At 37.4% G+C, this 16,777-nt stretch overlaps 1 protein-coding gene and 1 long non-coding RNA gene across 2 annotated transcripts; one reads left to right on the forward strand and one right to left on the reverse strand.

Moving 5' to 3' along the window:
• Nucleotides 1-594: 594 nt before the first annotated feature.
• LOC131975928 (uncharacterized) lies at nt 595-3,830 on the forward strand. Its single transcript, XR_009394769.1, has 4 exons — nt 595-642; nt 1,598-1,633; nt 2,592-2,629; nt 3,156-3,830. It is a non-coding gene; the product is annotated as an uncharacterized LOC131975928 (long non-coding RNA).
• Nucleotides 3,831-5,331: 1,501 nt separating this feature from the next.
• LOC131975915 (NF-kappa-B inhibitor delta) lies at nt 5,332-16,357 on the reverse strand. Its single transcript, XM_059338738.1, has 12 exons — nt 16,342-16,357; nt 13,009-13,133; nt 12,507-12,540; nt 11,736-11,926; nt 11,464-11,645; nt 9,596-9,701; nt 9,334-9,480; nt 9,186-9,237; nt 7,594-7,751; nt 7,072-7,188; nt 6,298-6,462; nt 5,332-5,619 (listed from the first exon to the last, which is right to left on the reverse strand). Exons 1-12 carry the CDS (start codon nt 16,355-16,357, stop codon nt 5,548-5,550), a joined length of 1,365 nt encoding a protein of 454 aa, XP_059194721.1. The 3' UTR covers nt 5,332-5,547.
• Between the last annotated feature and the right edge of the window lie 420 nt (nt 16,358-16,777).

The following is a 16,777-nucleotide window of genomic DNA, read 5'->3' on the forward strand; positions in this document are numbered from 1 at the left end:
ATTTTCAACCGTAGTGAGTCTGGCAGCCTCTGCCAATGTAAAAAGCTGCATATGCAGGCTAGATTCTCCCTGGAGTTGCAGGAATGGGCTGACTGCACTGCACAAAAGACAACACATGGGGTAGAAACTGGTGCATGCAAGCAATGTTCCTATAGATTATATAGTAGCAGTATAAGTAAGAAACAGGAGCACATCTTGGAGCAAAAAAGCCTCAATGAACAGATAAAATACAGCAACAATCCCTTCATATCCAAAATATCTTCATTTTTTTTTACATATGATTACCTCACCTATATTCTCACACATACCCTGCAGAACTGTATGGTGCTCAGGATATTATTAAATATGTAACAGTTGTAATATATTAGCTGAGCACCATTTATCCTGATTCTGGGCTACTGTGGCATCCTAATACCCCTCTAGTCCACATCTACCCCACCACTGTGGATGAAATGTGTCTCTCCGGCCACCAGAGGGCTCCTGCTGAGCTTACAAAGAGGCTTCTGGACCAGTTCTGCATGCTGTCCTGTCCAGATATTACCTCGTTTCACATCCAACCTTAAACTGCAACCCAGCAACCTGATAAATATCTGGGAGACGGAGGTCCTCTACATCTCTACAGTGCAGCCATGGCAACTACAGGTTTGTTTGTTTGTCTTCTTTTATGGTGTTTTTTTAATGGTCTAACATACATAAAATCAGTTTAAACTCTATAGAGTAGAGAAAGAATGCTTTATTTGGTTGTTATATATCTGATCATTTTGGAATTTGGGCTTTAATTTGAATGAATTATCTAAATAGTTTTATTTTCATACCTATATCTGTGTATTTAATTAGCCTGCTGCATTGTTGCTTTAGTGCCAAGAGCCAATTTACTGCTGATGCATGGATCACTGTTATAACAAAGGGAGTACTTTAATAAACTCCCCACTGGGAAGAACAAATGCACAATAATTAAACATTCTGCACTTGTTTCTCTCAAACTGAGCAGTCTTTAAAAGCGGAAAGAAATACAAACTGCTAGCTCAGCCACTTGGGAGTGAAGCTTCAGCAACATGCAAGCCGCATTATTGACGCCCAGATTGTCTAACAGTCTGGCACAGAATGGAGCTGCTTATATCTGCAAAATAATTCATTCATTGTGTTTAAGTTGAATTCTTTGCATTAAAAATTAAACAGCAGTCATTTCAAGTGGCTTCTTCAACTCTAAGTTACCTTTCCAACACTTTTTTCTTTTATTTTTACCATCCAAGCTCTCTTTTTTGTCTCTGCTGCTGTGGTGGTTCCCCTGTAGTGGATCCTGCTGCTGGCTTGTAACCCACTTTTTTAATGGTGCATCTTTTTCTGCTGAGCGAAGATGCTGCATTGAGCTCCTCTCAGAGGAGAAAAAAAAAAGACTCCTGAGGAGTTTGTTGAGCCAACCCTGCAGATCAGGACAGATTCACAAACCCTGCTGTCTGAACACACTTTTAGAGCTCACTGCTGTCCATGGTGCTGGACTCAACACACACACACACACACACTGGTGCTACACCAAACATAAAACCTTTTTAGTTCTCTATAATAATCCGGACTCTTCTTTTTTTTTTTTTTGCAGATACAATGTTTCCAGACCAAAGTGACTTTGATTACGGTAAGATTAACACCATCGATCACAAGCATCACCTTAATCATATTCAATTTTGCACTACTGTATGTTTAAAGTTCATCATAATCAAAAAACCCATACGTTTTTTGTCCCTTGTAGATTATGAGACATTGCGGACCACAGGGGTTGTCCTTGCTGTAATCATGTTTGTTTCTGGCATTTTAATAGCCCTCAGTAAGTTTAGACTTCCTCTCACATGTCACTTGAATACAGAGGCTTTATCTCATATATATAAGCACCTTTACCTAATCTGTAACTAATCTATCATTCCCCAAACAGGTAAAAAATTCACAAAATGTGTAAAATCCTCATCCAAGTAAGAACTGTGCAAGGCTTTAGTGGATGATCCGCCTGTGCATGCTGTATGAACTTGACTTGGAGGAGAAACCCGACCAGTGTGGAAAGAAAATAATCTTTTCCAGTATTATTCTTTGACTAAAACTGAGTTTCCCACAGCTTTTCCTCTCCCTGCCCTGGATGCCTCTTCTCTAAATACCCCCTCCCTGTTCTGCATACACACTTCCAACACATTAAAGAGTTTTACTAAGAAACCTCGCGTGACAAATCACGTGTGGGCAGTTCTTTGATCTTCTCTTTATCACAGTGCTTGCTTTTAAAATGGATGCATCACACTCCTCATGTGTTGGCAGTGAGTGGGCAGTATATGTTGATCAGATCGCATGCCGCTTGTATGGCAAGACACGAAGAAAGACAAGAAGTGCTGTTTGAACTGGGACAACAATCTGCATATTGGTCATATTTAGTTACCTTTAGAATCCTGTGGCTTCAACTGTTTTTACAGCCTGATAATGAACATTTAATCAAGTAAAACTCAATGAAAGTTGTCGCCACAGTGTTCAAACTATATTTAATAGCCATATTAGTTATCTTTATGGATTAAAACATTACAAATATTTGCTAATTTTCTTGTTTCTGTTTGCAGCTCCAGCTCATCTGGAACCCAAATTCCAAAGACAGAGGGTAAGTTCACTTTACTCTTCATATCAGGATCATTTTCAGCTCAATTTAACAATGTTTAACTTTACAATAACCATCATTTATAGATGGTAAATAGACAATTTATAAATGGTAAACAGATAGTTTATTAAAGTTTAATCATCATTTATAAACCGTATATAGGCCATTTAGAATGGTAAATAGAAAATGTATTAATGTTGAATTATAATTTATAAATGCCAAATAGATGGTATATTAATTTAATTTAACAATTACATTATAATTTTTAGTTTATTCATAGTTTTGCACTCATTATAGCATTTTTAACACCAATTTTAAGTATGTAAATTAGTTCAAAATGATTCATATACCTTTAAGAAATTGTTTGAAAACATTTAAAGATTAAATATGTATAGCAATTTGTAAATGGTTAATAATTGGTTTATAAACCATCTATAAACATCACTTAGATGGTTATTGTAAAGTGTTACCATGTTTTCTTTCTGTCTGCAATTCTCTCTGATTTATTTATTTCCCTTTTCTTTTCCAGTGCCTCCTCAGACTGTATAGAAAATGTAGCATAAACGTGAACGGGAGGAAGTTGTCACAGGAACCATGCCAGCGAACACACACACACACACACACTTGATGGCTGATATACCAGCTGGATGATCAATAAACAGGGTTTTCCCAACAAATCCTCACCTGGTTTCATCAAGTCTTCCACTGAATTCTGTTGAAAGTCTGACAATAAATCAACAAAATATCTATCTACAGGTGGCACAGTGTTGTGTGAGTGGTGGCAATAAAAGAAACAACTATGAGACTTGAGAAGGTTCTTTTAATCAAACAAATGCAACAATTCTTCTCTTTCTTACTTACATTTGACTCCTGGGAGACAATAAAAATAAGAGCATGATTAAATATTTAGACAGGTAAAAACAAAAGCAGCATGCATCAATCAACTGTAACAATTGCCTTTATTTTTCTTTATTTCTGTTGATATGTACCTTTTTTTTTTAGCTTGACAAAATAATTAAGAAACCAATAAATGGAATAAATCAAATTTCCAAAATGTAATAGCTAGCGTAGTATGAAAATTGATGAAAATTGAAAGTAATGTGATTAATTTAATTTTGGAAAATGCTTTGAAGAATATTAGAATGAATGAGATGTGTATTTGTTTTATTATTTGTAATTTATTCTGTTTTAATCAAAGGCAAAGGTATGAAAATACTATTATCACTTGTAAAACTGAATAATGAGACCGCTATTTGAAATAAAGGTCTCGTCTACTCGACATAATTTTATCAGTGTCTTTAATCATTGATTGAAATGAACCAAAATGACACAAATGTAACATACAAATGAGACAATGTAATCATTATGTTTACTCATGAGAGTGATCTTTCCTTTACAGGAATTTACAACAGAGATGACACATAAGTCAGAGACAGCTCAAACCTTTGTTATCAGTCAAACCAAACCTCATTTCACCTGTGACTAAGGTTCATTGTGAACCTCGATGGAAATGAGGCTTGAAAAAAAAAAAAAAAAAAAAAAAATCCTCTTTACACTCTTTATCCCTTTCTGGTGGGATGATGTATTTTCCACCTTGCTAATTACTGTAGCCCAATGTAAGTGGGACTGTTCAAAGAGTGCCCTGAACTTAAAAACATTTAGATGGAACTTAGATGAAAATACAGTGTTATTGTGCTTTAATTCATGACTCATGACTAAAATGTACAGTTAGTCACACAATTTGTCACCGCACTTACTCATGTAATGTCTCCGTGATAAGATAACATTCTTTGTCACTGTCAGTTTCAAATACATAACAGTTTTACACATACAAGTTTCTTTTTTTCCACAAAGAAAAACTGTACTTGATGTTTAACACACGTATGATGCATACAGAGAGAGAGTTAAATCATGTGATGGCTTGTTTTTGTCATTGTTGACACACGCATTCTTAACATAAGCACACATGCTGACTGGAATCACAACCATCACTCCGTGTATCATTATGATAACTTATCATGATGGGGGGGATCACCAGGGGATTTCATTGTCCTGGAGGTCATATATAAACGATTTCATAGAAATCAACATAAAACTGGGAGCGTAGCCTATTCCCTCACCCTTCTACAGCAAAATCTATAACTTCTGCTGTTTTAGAAGGTAACTAATGCTCTTCATTTCTCTTCATTTCTGTCCGTTTAAAGGCTTTTACATTTCAAAATGTTAAATAAATATATAAATTAAAATGTCTTGAATGGATTTTAAGGGTTTGGTGAAAAGTTTCAATGGAAGATGTCACATTTTTGGGATGAAATGCTTCATCTACACATGAAAAAATAAATAGATCATTTTTTTACAGACACTAAATTGCAGGTAATTTTAAGGTACAGTGCAGCCCCAAATCAAAAATACATATTTTTTATATTTTACTTGTGGTACTATTTATCAATTTGGATTGTTTTGGTGTGAGTTTCTGAGTGTTGGAGATATCAGATGTAGAAATATCTCCCTTTTCCCAAATATAATGGAACTATAGAACACTTTGCTAGTAAAAAAAACTGCATTTGTGAATTTCTTTCAAGAAATGATGCCCTTGTTACCTTATTGTCTATTTTCTTTCTAATATAGTTTCCACATGGATTATCTTGAGACTGATAAATAGCACTGCAGGTGATAAAAAAATAAATATTTTTGATATGGGGATGAAGTGTCCCTTTAAGCTTTATGCGTTAAAGCATAATTTGTCTAATCCAATGTGAATTATATCCAGAGATTAATATCCCAGACTAGTTTGTTGACAATATTTAGGCCACAGACTCCCAAAGCAACATAACAATAAACTGTAAATCCCCTTCTTAACAGAGACAACGTCTTAAAGACTCATTCCCTCTAAATGGGGATTACAAATGGGGATTTTCAAATCATTCCTGGTCCTGCAAGGACACGATACGTCGACGAGAGGAAGCACTCCGTTTCTTCAGCATGAGCTTGAGCTGGAAAGTGAAACATAAATTAATAAGATGATAATGGATGAAACAGAAGAGATGTATGTGGCTGGCGGTGGGAGTGATGTGCACTGTAAAAAAATGTCTGTAGATTTTACCGTGAAAAACTGTTAAACCATGACAGTAAAAGACCATAAAATGATAAATGGGTTAATTCAGTTTCAGTAACAATGAAACATCGTAAATGTATATATCAGCCAAAATAGTATATTTTACATTTAAAAAAAATAATACAGTACCCCACTGTAAAATACACTGGCACCATGTTTGTCGTGCAAAAATATACTGTAATATATATATATACAAATCATCATTTTAGCATTTATTTATTTTTAAAAATACTTTTTTTCACTGTTAAATGTACTAAACAGCATATCTCCAACAAAAATATACTGTAATATTTAATGGAAAAATCTGGCATTTATAAAGTGTTTCTTGTCAGTTATATGACAAAAAGCGTTTCTTTCGATGGAAAAACTTTTTATTTTTACGCTAAAATATGGACTAAAATGGCAATCTTAAACAGGAAATCAACAGTGCTAATACAATTTTACCGTAATATTACAAAAAGTTGCACCGTATTTATTACGGTAAAGTTCTGGCAACCACAGCTGCTGGTTTTTTACCGTAAAGACAACAGGTTTATTTTTACAGTGTGCAGCTCACCTTGTCTCCCTGCGGGCCGCTCTGCAGCAGGTGAGCTGGCTGGTCGTTCTCCAGGTTGCGGGTGCTGGGATCAGCTCCTCTGTGCAGCAGCAGCTGCATGATCTCCTCCTGGTGAGGGTTACCATGGAGACCAGCTGCCATGTGTAAAGCTGTGTGACCATGCGCCTATGGCGAAAGGGGAAAATGCTGCATGACTCAGAGTCTTAAGTCAGGTTTGTATACAGTTTAAACAGCACATACACTGTAAACAATTGTCTTGTAAATTAACAGTAAAATACTGGCAGCAGGGTTGCAGCATTCTACTGTTAATTTTACAGTTCAGTAAAATCCTGTATCTACTTGATTTGACAGTAAAATATTGATACTGCAAATATCATCTAACAAATAAAAGTAGTAGTTCAACTTATCCTGTGATTAGCTCAAGAAATGCAGGATTAAAATGGATGTTCCAAGAGAGTCAAGACCAGAGTTGGCTGAATGTCTCCTCTAGAAATACAGCAGCTTTCCATATTTTCTCAGCCTCACTGCTGTTGATTCTACCATAACTCCCAGAATGCAATGCTATTTACGGTATATTACAGTATTTTATGGGAAATGGCAAATGCATGCAGAATGCATTGTTTTCTACAGTATAATACATTTTTAATGGAAAACAGTAGGTTACTGTCACAATTTGGCTGTTTTCTTACAACAATATGTTACAGTGTACACATAAAGCAATAAACACATAAACGCATGTTTAAAAATCCAGTTTACCGACAGAGTGGGACTCACTTTCATGTTGACAAAGTCTTTCATGTTGGGCAGGGGAATCCTCAGCAGATAAGTCACCAGATCGATGTTCCCCTCTTTTACTGCCAAGTGCAGTACAGTCTTGTTACTTTTGATTTCCTGGAATTGTAGAATTCAAAGTAATGTCAGACTAAACACTGAAGTGTCAAACAAGAAGGGAAAACAAAAGAGCGCGTCGAGGGGAAATGGTTGGTACTATGACATCATCCTGGTTAGATAAAACTTGGGCACTTCCCCTTTTAACTGAATATTCTAACTGAAAGGTCAGGATTTAACATACTGAGCTTCACTGCTTTTGTTCGTGATAAGTGACCTGCTGGCTACCAATCTGTCCATTCATTCATCTATTGTGACACATCTACATTCTAGGTTAGGATTAGCAGGGCAAACCCCTTCACATGTATCATCTCTTGTTCAAGGGGTCCCAAATCATCTGTGGATCTATGGCTCATGAGCTCATGATGAGCTCATTTGACATTTATAATACTGAGAGTTGTACCGCACCTGACTGAGCAGGGACGCCCCAGCACTGAGGAGCATCTGCACACAGGAGAGCTTCTCCACAGCCTTGGTCTGCAGAACAACATCTGCCAGTCCGCTGCTGGACAACGCCTTCATGGTGACGCTGTGAGAAATCGCTGCACAGTGCAGAGGAGTCATACCTGAAGCAAAGAAGAGCATTTTAATTGATTGATTTTGAATTGGACAGAGTTAGGGAAGAAAGCTTTTAGATTTTCAGCTCCGAATACTTGGAACTTGAAAAATTGCAACAAGAGCTCAAACTCCAAAGCCTGATATCACTAAATGTTTTCAAATCCATGTTAAATTCCATCACATCCAGACTTCAGGAGTGTAGATGTTTTATTTGAGTGCAAACTCTTTTAACCATTTTTTTTCAATTCAATTGTTTTTGTATGTATTTGTATTGTTGACCAATGTTTGTGACTATGTGTTGAAACGTTCTATGTGCTGCCGTTCTTGGCCAGGTCTCCCTTGAAAAAGAGATCTTGGATCTCAATGGGACAAAACCTGGTTAAATAAAGGTTAAAAAAAAAAAAAAAAAGGACAACACAGCCTGCACTGTTAAAAATGTCTGTAGATTTTACGGTGAAAAACTGTTAAAACATGACAGTAAAAGACCATAAATTGATAAATTTGTTAATTCGGTTTCAGTAACAATGAAACACCCTAAATGTATATATCAGCCAAAACATTATTTTTTTACTTTTTTTTGGAAAAATACATTACTTCACTGTAAAATACACTGGTACAGTGAATATAAAAAATATACTAACATATTTACAAGCCATCACTGTAATTTTTAGCATTTATTTTTTGTAAAAATACATTTTCTCACTGTTAAATCTACTAAACACTGTATCTCTAACAAAAATATACTGTAATGTTTAATGGTAAAATGTTTAATCTATGCAGCATTTATAAAATATTTTCTTGTCAATCATATCTGCCATATGACAAACAGCGTTTGTTTTGATGGAAAAACGTGTTATTTTTTATGGTAAAATATGGAATAAAATGGCAATCTTAAATGTGAAATCAACAGTGCAAATTTCATTTTACCGTAATATTAGAAAAAGTTGCACCGTATTTATTACGGTAAAGTTCTGGCAACCACAGCTGCCGGTTTTTTACCGTAAAAACAACAGTTTTTTTTACAGTGTGCACTGTAAAAAATGTTTGTTTAAATTACAGTAAAAAACTGTCAAATTGCATCAGAAATAAAGGTCGTAAAATTAAACATTGTACATCACCATAGTAGATACTTTTAATTACTGTAAATCAAACAATAGTATAAAACTTTAAATTCTACCGCCTTGAACTGTAGAAAACACACAGTTTTGCTGTAAAAATATAAAATTTTTATGTAAAAGTTAATGGAGAAATACCATGATGAAACAATTATCCTAAAAGTAATGGGATTATTCTGTATAAATTACAGTTTTTGCTGATATTTACATTTACATACGCTCACTGTATTTTTTACGGTGATGTTCTGGCAACCACAGCTGCCGGTATTTTACCGTAAATTAAACAGATTTTTTTTTACAGTGTGCATTGTAATAACATTTAATTACCCTCAAAATTGCGAGCCTCCAGGTTGACAGGCGGCCTGCTGGACAGAATTACCTGCAGAAAAAGAAAAGAATCACGTTAAGGTCAGCTCGATATAGGTAACTTTGCTTTGTGTTATAAAGTGATTATATAGTATTCCTGCTGCTTTACCTGCAGAACTCCAGGTAAACCATAGTGAGCAGCCAGGTGGAGGGCAGTTTGTCCTTTAACGTCGCAGGCGTTGATGTCTGATCCAAACGACAGCAGATCTTGCACAATTTCCGGCTGGTTTGCCGTCACTGCCACCAGTAACGCAGTCTGCACAAGCACATTTATTACACAATTATAATATTGTTTCTAATGTTTGTGATTAAAAATAATACTGTGAGCAATTTGCACACTTTTTTTGCAGGTTTTTTTTTTTTGTTCCTACCTTTCCCTTGTGTTCTTTGGCATCAAGCCTGCCGACATCCCTCAGCTTCTCTGCAGCAGCGAAGGCACACTCCCGGAGCCCCTTGGCAGTGTAGATATGCAGGATGCTGACAGAACAAGAGCACAAAAATGAAAAATTTAGTTTTAAATTAGGCTGGAAAATCGTGGCAACCAATTTCACATGATTCCTTTTCACTGCTGAATTTGTCTCTCTGTATTTTATCTGAGTTTCTAATCATTGAGCATGATGACTCATCGGTTTTTTGGCTTTCTAGGATTACCAAAGTGTACATGTGGCTCTCACTTTTAGCTGATGACTGAAAACGAAACTCCTTTGGAAGTAAATAAATTGTGAGCTCACATTACGTGTATGACTGTATATCAAAGTAATACTGCAATCTATGATCTATGGTAATTGAGAAGGTTCTTATTTGTCTGTTAAAGGCGCTGTATGCAACATTCAGAGTGAGATTCAGTCTTCTTATCTGTGATTGGCTGTGCCACCGTTATCAGTGGCGCTAACATACGCCGTTTTCGTAAAAGTGTCGTAATGAGCTCTGCATCATTTCACCTGGAGACATTCATACTGATTCTGTAACATCGTAATATTGGTGTCCATTCACGTTGCAAGCTGGCCTGGCTAACAGCAGACTAATCTCAAATGAGATCTAGTCTGGAAACCAGCCGTTCATTTCTCCGTAGAGGAGGCGTGGTTTACGATCCTCCAGAGCCGTTTATTGGACGCTACGAATGTCTATCAAAGCGTCTGTAGGTAGCTCTTAGCCAATCAGATCAGTGATACCAGATGACGTAGTAGAGCAACAGAGATGGATGTTTGTTGTGTGTGTGTCTGTGAGAGAGTGTTGCTGCTGCTTTGCTTCTCCAGTTCTCGCTTTCTGCAAGATTATTTATTTTCACGCTTTATTCCTCCTCATGTCATTCAGCCACACACATCCACTGATTTTATGGGCAATAAACAAGCTGCTGGGGGTCTCTGGGGGCTCCGCTGTCCCCCGGCTCGTACCTAATAGCCCCGCTACCGTAACGCTGTAACGGTAGCATAACGCTACCGCTACTAGCCCCGGTACCGTAACGCCGGTGATCTCGCTACGAGCCGGGGGACAGCGGAGCCGCTGAGAGACCTTTCAAGGTAAGGTAAGGTAACCTGGCTTCGTGCAGTACGACTAACATGGATTCAGACTCTCTGTCTCACATGATGCGCTAACATGATGCGCTAATATGTATGCGCTAACATGATGCGCTAACATGATGCGCTAACATGTATGCGCGGCTACCAAAACAAAGAACAGGGAAGCTCAGACTGCAACACACAGCCAGGAAGTGTGACTCTATTCTCTGCTCAGGATGCCATAACTCCACTATATCTTTACATAGCAAATATTTGTGTACTGCTATTTTAATCGGAATACCGGATACAGCACCTTTAACTTTTTACGGGTCTTATTGACAAATATACTGAAACACATATGAGCCACACGTGACATTCTCCCGCCCATGCGTTCACTAAGAAAATATCTATGAAAATATGAAATCATGTTAAGTTGAACTCAAGTATGTTAATACATCTGCATTGAACGTCATGGTAAAATTTATGCTTACCTCGTATACTCTTCTATAATCATGCCTTGTACTACTTAATATATATTATAATCATGTTAATTTACATTATAATCATGTTAGGATGAATGACTTCATGTTATTATCTGTATAAATGCTGTAATGATGTAATTGTGTAATAATTGTTTGATTTAATGTGGACCCCAGGAAGAATAGTCTTCATCTCTATGAAGACTAATGGGGATCCAAAGGATACAATAAACAATAAACAATAAACTAAGAAGCACTCACGTGTCTCCGTCTTCGTCCTGTCCAGTCGCTCTGCTGTAGTCCATCCCTTGGAGCAGCATCCTGGCCTCGTCCAGCTTGGTGGGGTCCATCTGAGAACTAAAACTCAGCTGTGCGGTCGGACCGGGACCCATCAGTGACCAAGAAGAAGCCAGACTGGGATCTGTGACCGCCATCGGGCACTCCTGCTGAGAAGAATGGAGGTCATAAAGGTCAAACCATCATAAAGGTACGACACAGATCAGCATCGTCCACATGGAGATAATTTCTCTTACGTATGTTTGAGACATCGTGTCTAGATATCCGGGGCCCTGCTGTGGTGTGCCATACTCAGAGGGCATCTGGAGGCTGTTGTAGGTTGCAGCGTAGCTGGGACCTGGATGACTGGGGTAGTAACTGAGGGTAGACTCTGGTGCTGGGGTCCACTCATAGCTCACTGCCATGTCTGAGTAGCTGCTGGATGCACCTGGAATGGAGAGGACAGTAATATTCATACTCTGTTTGACATTATGCTCAAGATAAAATAATCAAACGGACATGACTAGAGATGCTTTATATTTGAAATATTGACCAAAACCATTTGTTGGTCTGTCTCTCACTACTTTCTGACTTCCTAACCCATCATGAATCTTAATATAAACAAATATTTAACATATTTGCATGGGTAGAATATGAGACAATGGGCCCCTAGACACAAAAACATGCAAAAGGCCCAAACCAATTCTCCCACATACGTAGGTGCAAGATACACAGACTTTATAGCTGTTTAGCCTCGTTTTGTTGTAGTTTTCTGCCTCTTTGGAGTTTTTCGATGTCGTTTTGAGTCTCTTTGTAGTTGTTCTGTGTCTCACCAGCAACAGGATAGTGAATGTGGAATTGCCTTATAATAAACTAACATGTTCATCATAATAAAGGAGCATACCACTCAGCAGTGGGGGCTTATTAAAGAGTTTATGGATCACAATAAAGCTCTACAGCACATATGAGCTACATATATCAGGCTGTATAATACCACACATTTTGTGCAGCAGTTGTTTGACTCTTACCTGTACAGGTAAATGATTCTGCTGGAGACAGCTGCTGGGAGAAAGAAAAAAAGACAAAGCATAAACAACCAAATCTTTATAATCTTTCATCCAGAACTATTCTAACTGATGATGCACAGATACATGCAGACAATTATGTGGATTTTACTACTGAACATACACAACTTTACTTTTGAAAAATACCCCTGGATCTTAATTTTTACAGACTTTCTACTAAACCAGTTTTACAGCCACCATTCCCCAACAGAGCGGACGAATCCTGTTGTTGAAATCCTGATTAGGTATTATCTTTATACAAGACAAGGTATTATCTTTTTGAAGTGGCTAAAATGGCTCAAGTGGCATTTTGCTGCTGCACCCACCCATCCCTGTCAGAACTGGGGCTGTGCCAACCACCATCTACTGTCAGTAATACACTGACTTTAGATAAGTACCTCCTACAACCACAAATCTTTATAATCTAACACTGAGTGAGGTGCTGATTGAGTGGCTGCTGCCTTACTGAAACAGTAGTAGGAGGAGCAGGACTGGTGCTGGCCGTAGAGCAGGACGACGTCTCACGTCTTCTCTTCTGCTCCAAGAGTTTCTTCACTGTGGGCAGAGTGCAACACGGCTTCTCTTTTGGCGCTGAAACACAAAAACAAGGACTATTTGGTCACATGCTTTGTTCACATGCAATGGATAGTGACGGGTAATAATGTCGTAGAATTAATTTGAAGATGTATTAAAATATCTGACATATAGCAGTTTAAATATGCATCAGATATGTTTTGATAAACACACAGAACAGTCACAGTTGTCTTCATCTGCCATCCATCAGCTGATTATTATTTTTTCAATTACTGATTAATTTCTTTAGTCTATATGATGTCAGAAAGTAGGAAAAAAAAACATTTTCTGGAGCCCAAAGTGATGTCTTCACCGTGAAAAATCCCAATTCATTTACAGTTATAAAAACAAAGTAAAGCTGCAAATCTTCACATTGGAGAATCTGGACCAAGATAATAATAATAATGTTTGGTGTTTTTGATTGAAAAGTGACTGAAACAATGAATCATTTATCAGAACAGTTGCTGGTTATTTTCATGTTGATTAACTAACCAAAGACTACGCCATCTGTTTCATCTCTGGAAACACCAAAACTAACTTGTTTATGCTTGTTTGCTTTCAGAAAGCTGCACCATAAAAAAACAGATTTAATCAATAGACAAAATCTTTTATTATATATAAACATACTTTGAGCTCTTTCTTTTTGTAGGTTTGAATCGCAAAATGAAAATGAAAAGAAATAATAGAATAGATGATATTGTGGAGTACTAATAGCCTAATAATCATGTCTGTTCACTCAAACTGGAGTTTATTAACAATTTCACTTTCTATCTTATCAAGAAAGGTTTTCTTTTATTAAAGCAAGGCCTTGTTGAAAAAGCCACATACTACAAGTGTTAAACCATGAAAATACGATATACAGTCATGGTAAAATGATTAGACTATTGTCTTCTCCAATTTCATGTTCATTTTAATGCCAGGTACAACTAAAGGTACATTTGTTTGGACTAATATAATGATGACAACAAAAATAGCTCATAAGAGTCTAATTTAAGAGCTGATATTTAGCCATTCTCCATGGTTTTCTTGATAAGGATTTTGGTTAATATCAAGAAAACCATGAAAAATGGCTAGATACCACCTCTTAAATTAAACTCTTATGAGCTATTTTTGTTGTCATCATTATATTTGTCCAAAAGAAACTACCTTTAGTTGTACCAGGCATTAAAATGAACAATAAATTGAAGAAAACAATAGTCTAATAATGTTACCATGACTGTATAAATCTCCAGTAATGCTGATCTGAAAACATTCTTAGAGTGAGACGCCAGCTCACTTTCTCCATGGTTCCATTTTTAGTACATCAATATCAAATCCATTATACGATGAGTATTTCCCCCTGCTGATAAAAATGATCATTTCCATTAAACAGGTGAGAAAAATAGGAAAAAATATTACAAAACAGAATTCTGATGTTTCCAGCATACACGATGTGACCACACAGGTTGTTTCCTCAAAAACTTCACCCCGCACACCGAAGATAAAGTGATATTTCCACCCTGTGTGTGGAACCGGAGTACAAAGATAAAGCCTCCTCCATTAGGAACACACATCATGTGGCCGTACAAAACCAGACAGATTCATCAGAAAACCTCTAAGCATGGGATTGCCACTGCTTATTTTCTATGACATCTTCCTGTCTCGCTCCGTTACGCTAACAGAAAGGCTAACCACATCTTCCTGCCTTTGGTGTCACAGGCACGTCACCTCCACACGTGTAGTGGCCTTGTGCCTCCTGTTGCACCTACACGTCTGGGAGGCAGCGCACAATGTTCTTTTATCGTTTCTCTTTTTCTTTGAACGCTGACGTCGGTGGTGAGCCACACAAGGGACGGGACACTTCTGTCCTCCAGAGCAGATACAAAGAGGAAAGAGGGCGAACTTCACAAAACTAAATGTGCAAATTCCACCAGTCAGTTTAGTTTTCTGTCTGTTTGTCACTTCTTTTTGCTCAAGATCAGTATTTCCATTTCTAGCCGTGAACCCTAAACAATACGTCCATGTGCTGCTGTGTGTGATCTTCCCCCACCACAGATTAAAAGGTCGCTTTATCAGAATAAATGACATCAGTCATTTATAAGTTTCATTTTCAAGTTCATAAGGTGTTACTATATGTTACTCAATCCTGACTCATTTGATCTTTCCTTAATGTGACCTTTGGCCTTTTAAACACATTATGTAATGCTGCAACATGTAGCTACACTATTGATATTACATAGTGAATTACCAGACAATAGAAATTGCTCAACACTGTACAGTGAAGCACATCAGCTGAGAGAAACTACAAGTGAGGAAATGGCTCTCAATGGTTTCTCCAAGAGTATGAGGACATCTTAGCCCACACACAAATACACATTTGGGGTTTGCACTGCCTGCCCCCACACAGCTTTGGGCTACTCTGTGATATATTCAAATAGGAGTTGTGGAAACCCCTGGACATTGAGTCATGTGCGTGGGAGGTTGGGGATTCCGACAACCTTTCTCTTTTGGCTCGCTGTGCACAGAAAGAAAGAAGCAGCGCTGAGGCAGTTTCCTCATTTTGTGGTTAAACAGAACCCAGCGAGCACGACAACACATGTAATCACTCAGGCCTGTGTCAAAAGGAGTACAAACAAAGAGAGTTAAGTTGTCGCGTCACACTGTTTGCTTGTCTGGCTATAATAAAAAGGGGAAATGAAAACAAGTGAGCAGGGGTGGAGGCGTCAGGGTTTCCCCAAATGATGTCCTTAGCCCTGGATTCACCAGAATTATGCTTTCACTAAATGAAAAACGAGACAAAGGCTGAAGGTATCACTCAACTGTACTTATTATTAGATTGATATTTAATCTACAACACTACCAACAGCCCTATTGGTGAGAAAAAAGTCTGAAGCACAGTTTTAGTTTACAGAGGTTCAGAATGAAGTCAGAATGAGGATAAATCTCTCAAATAAAGTCCAAAATAAGCATCAAATATGTTTAAAACGGAGGGACAAGTGTGTAATGTTGTCGGCTTATAAATACAGTCAATGAGTTTAAATATATTGCTGCAACTAACACAAAAACTCCTGATTTGTTCACATAATGAATGTTGAAACAACAACAACAAAAAAGTATGTGATCACTTAAAAAAAGTCATCATTTCTGTCAAACCATTCAACAATTAAACCATAAAGCTGCAGTGTGTAAAAGGTAAAAACACCAAATCATAACACTTGTAATTAACAAAATAAAAGCATGTACTCACATTTATCAAAGTGCATGTCAGAAACGGTTTTGCTTTGAAAGGTTCAACAGGTCGTCCTCTCGGTCAGCGGTCTGTTACAGCAGATGAAGTGATTCAGAGTCTGTGATCTTCTGCTCTGACTGACTTGTTGTCTTATCGCTGCCTGTTGTACACACAGAGCACGTTGTTTCCCATCCACCGCCCCCAGCCGGGCCACGCCCTCACAGAGAGGAAGCCACACACTCAGTCTGCCACAGGACAGAAAATGAAATATGATAAACAGTTGTTAGCAACTAATACAAGCATACAAATAAACAAGAAGTTTCATTATGTTTAGGGAACAATAGAAGCATTGGTAACACTTTACAATAACCATCTAAGTGATGTTTATAGATGGTTTATAAGCCAATTATTAACCAATTACAAAATTCTATACATATTTGATCTTTAAATGTTT

Source organism: Centropristis striata, chromosome 8 (assembly GCF_030273125.1).
Source record: "Centropristis striata isolate RG_2023a ecotype Rhode Island chromosome 8, C.striata_1.0, whole genome shotgun sequence".
Taxonomy (NCBI): Eukaryota; Metazoa; Chordata; class Actinopteri; order Perciformes; family Serranidae; genus Centropristis; species Centropristis striata.

Excerpts from the sequence above, each read along its gene's own strand:
- LOC131975915 (XM_059338738.1), bottom strand. Across the intron at positions 12,541-13,008 it reads CTCCTCCTACTACTGTTTCA|CAGCTGTCTCCAGCAGAATC; the intron begins GTAAGGCAGCAG and ends TCTTTCTCCCAG. Across the intron at positions 11,646-11,735 it reads ACACGATGTCTCAAACATAC|GAGTGCCCGATGGCGGTCAC; the intron begins GTAAGAGAAATT and ends TCTTCTCAGCAG.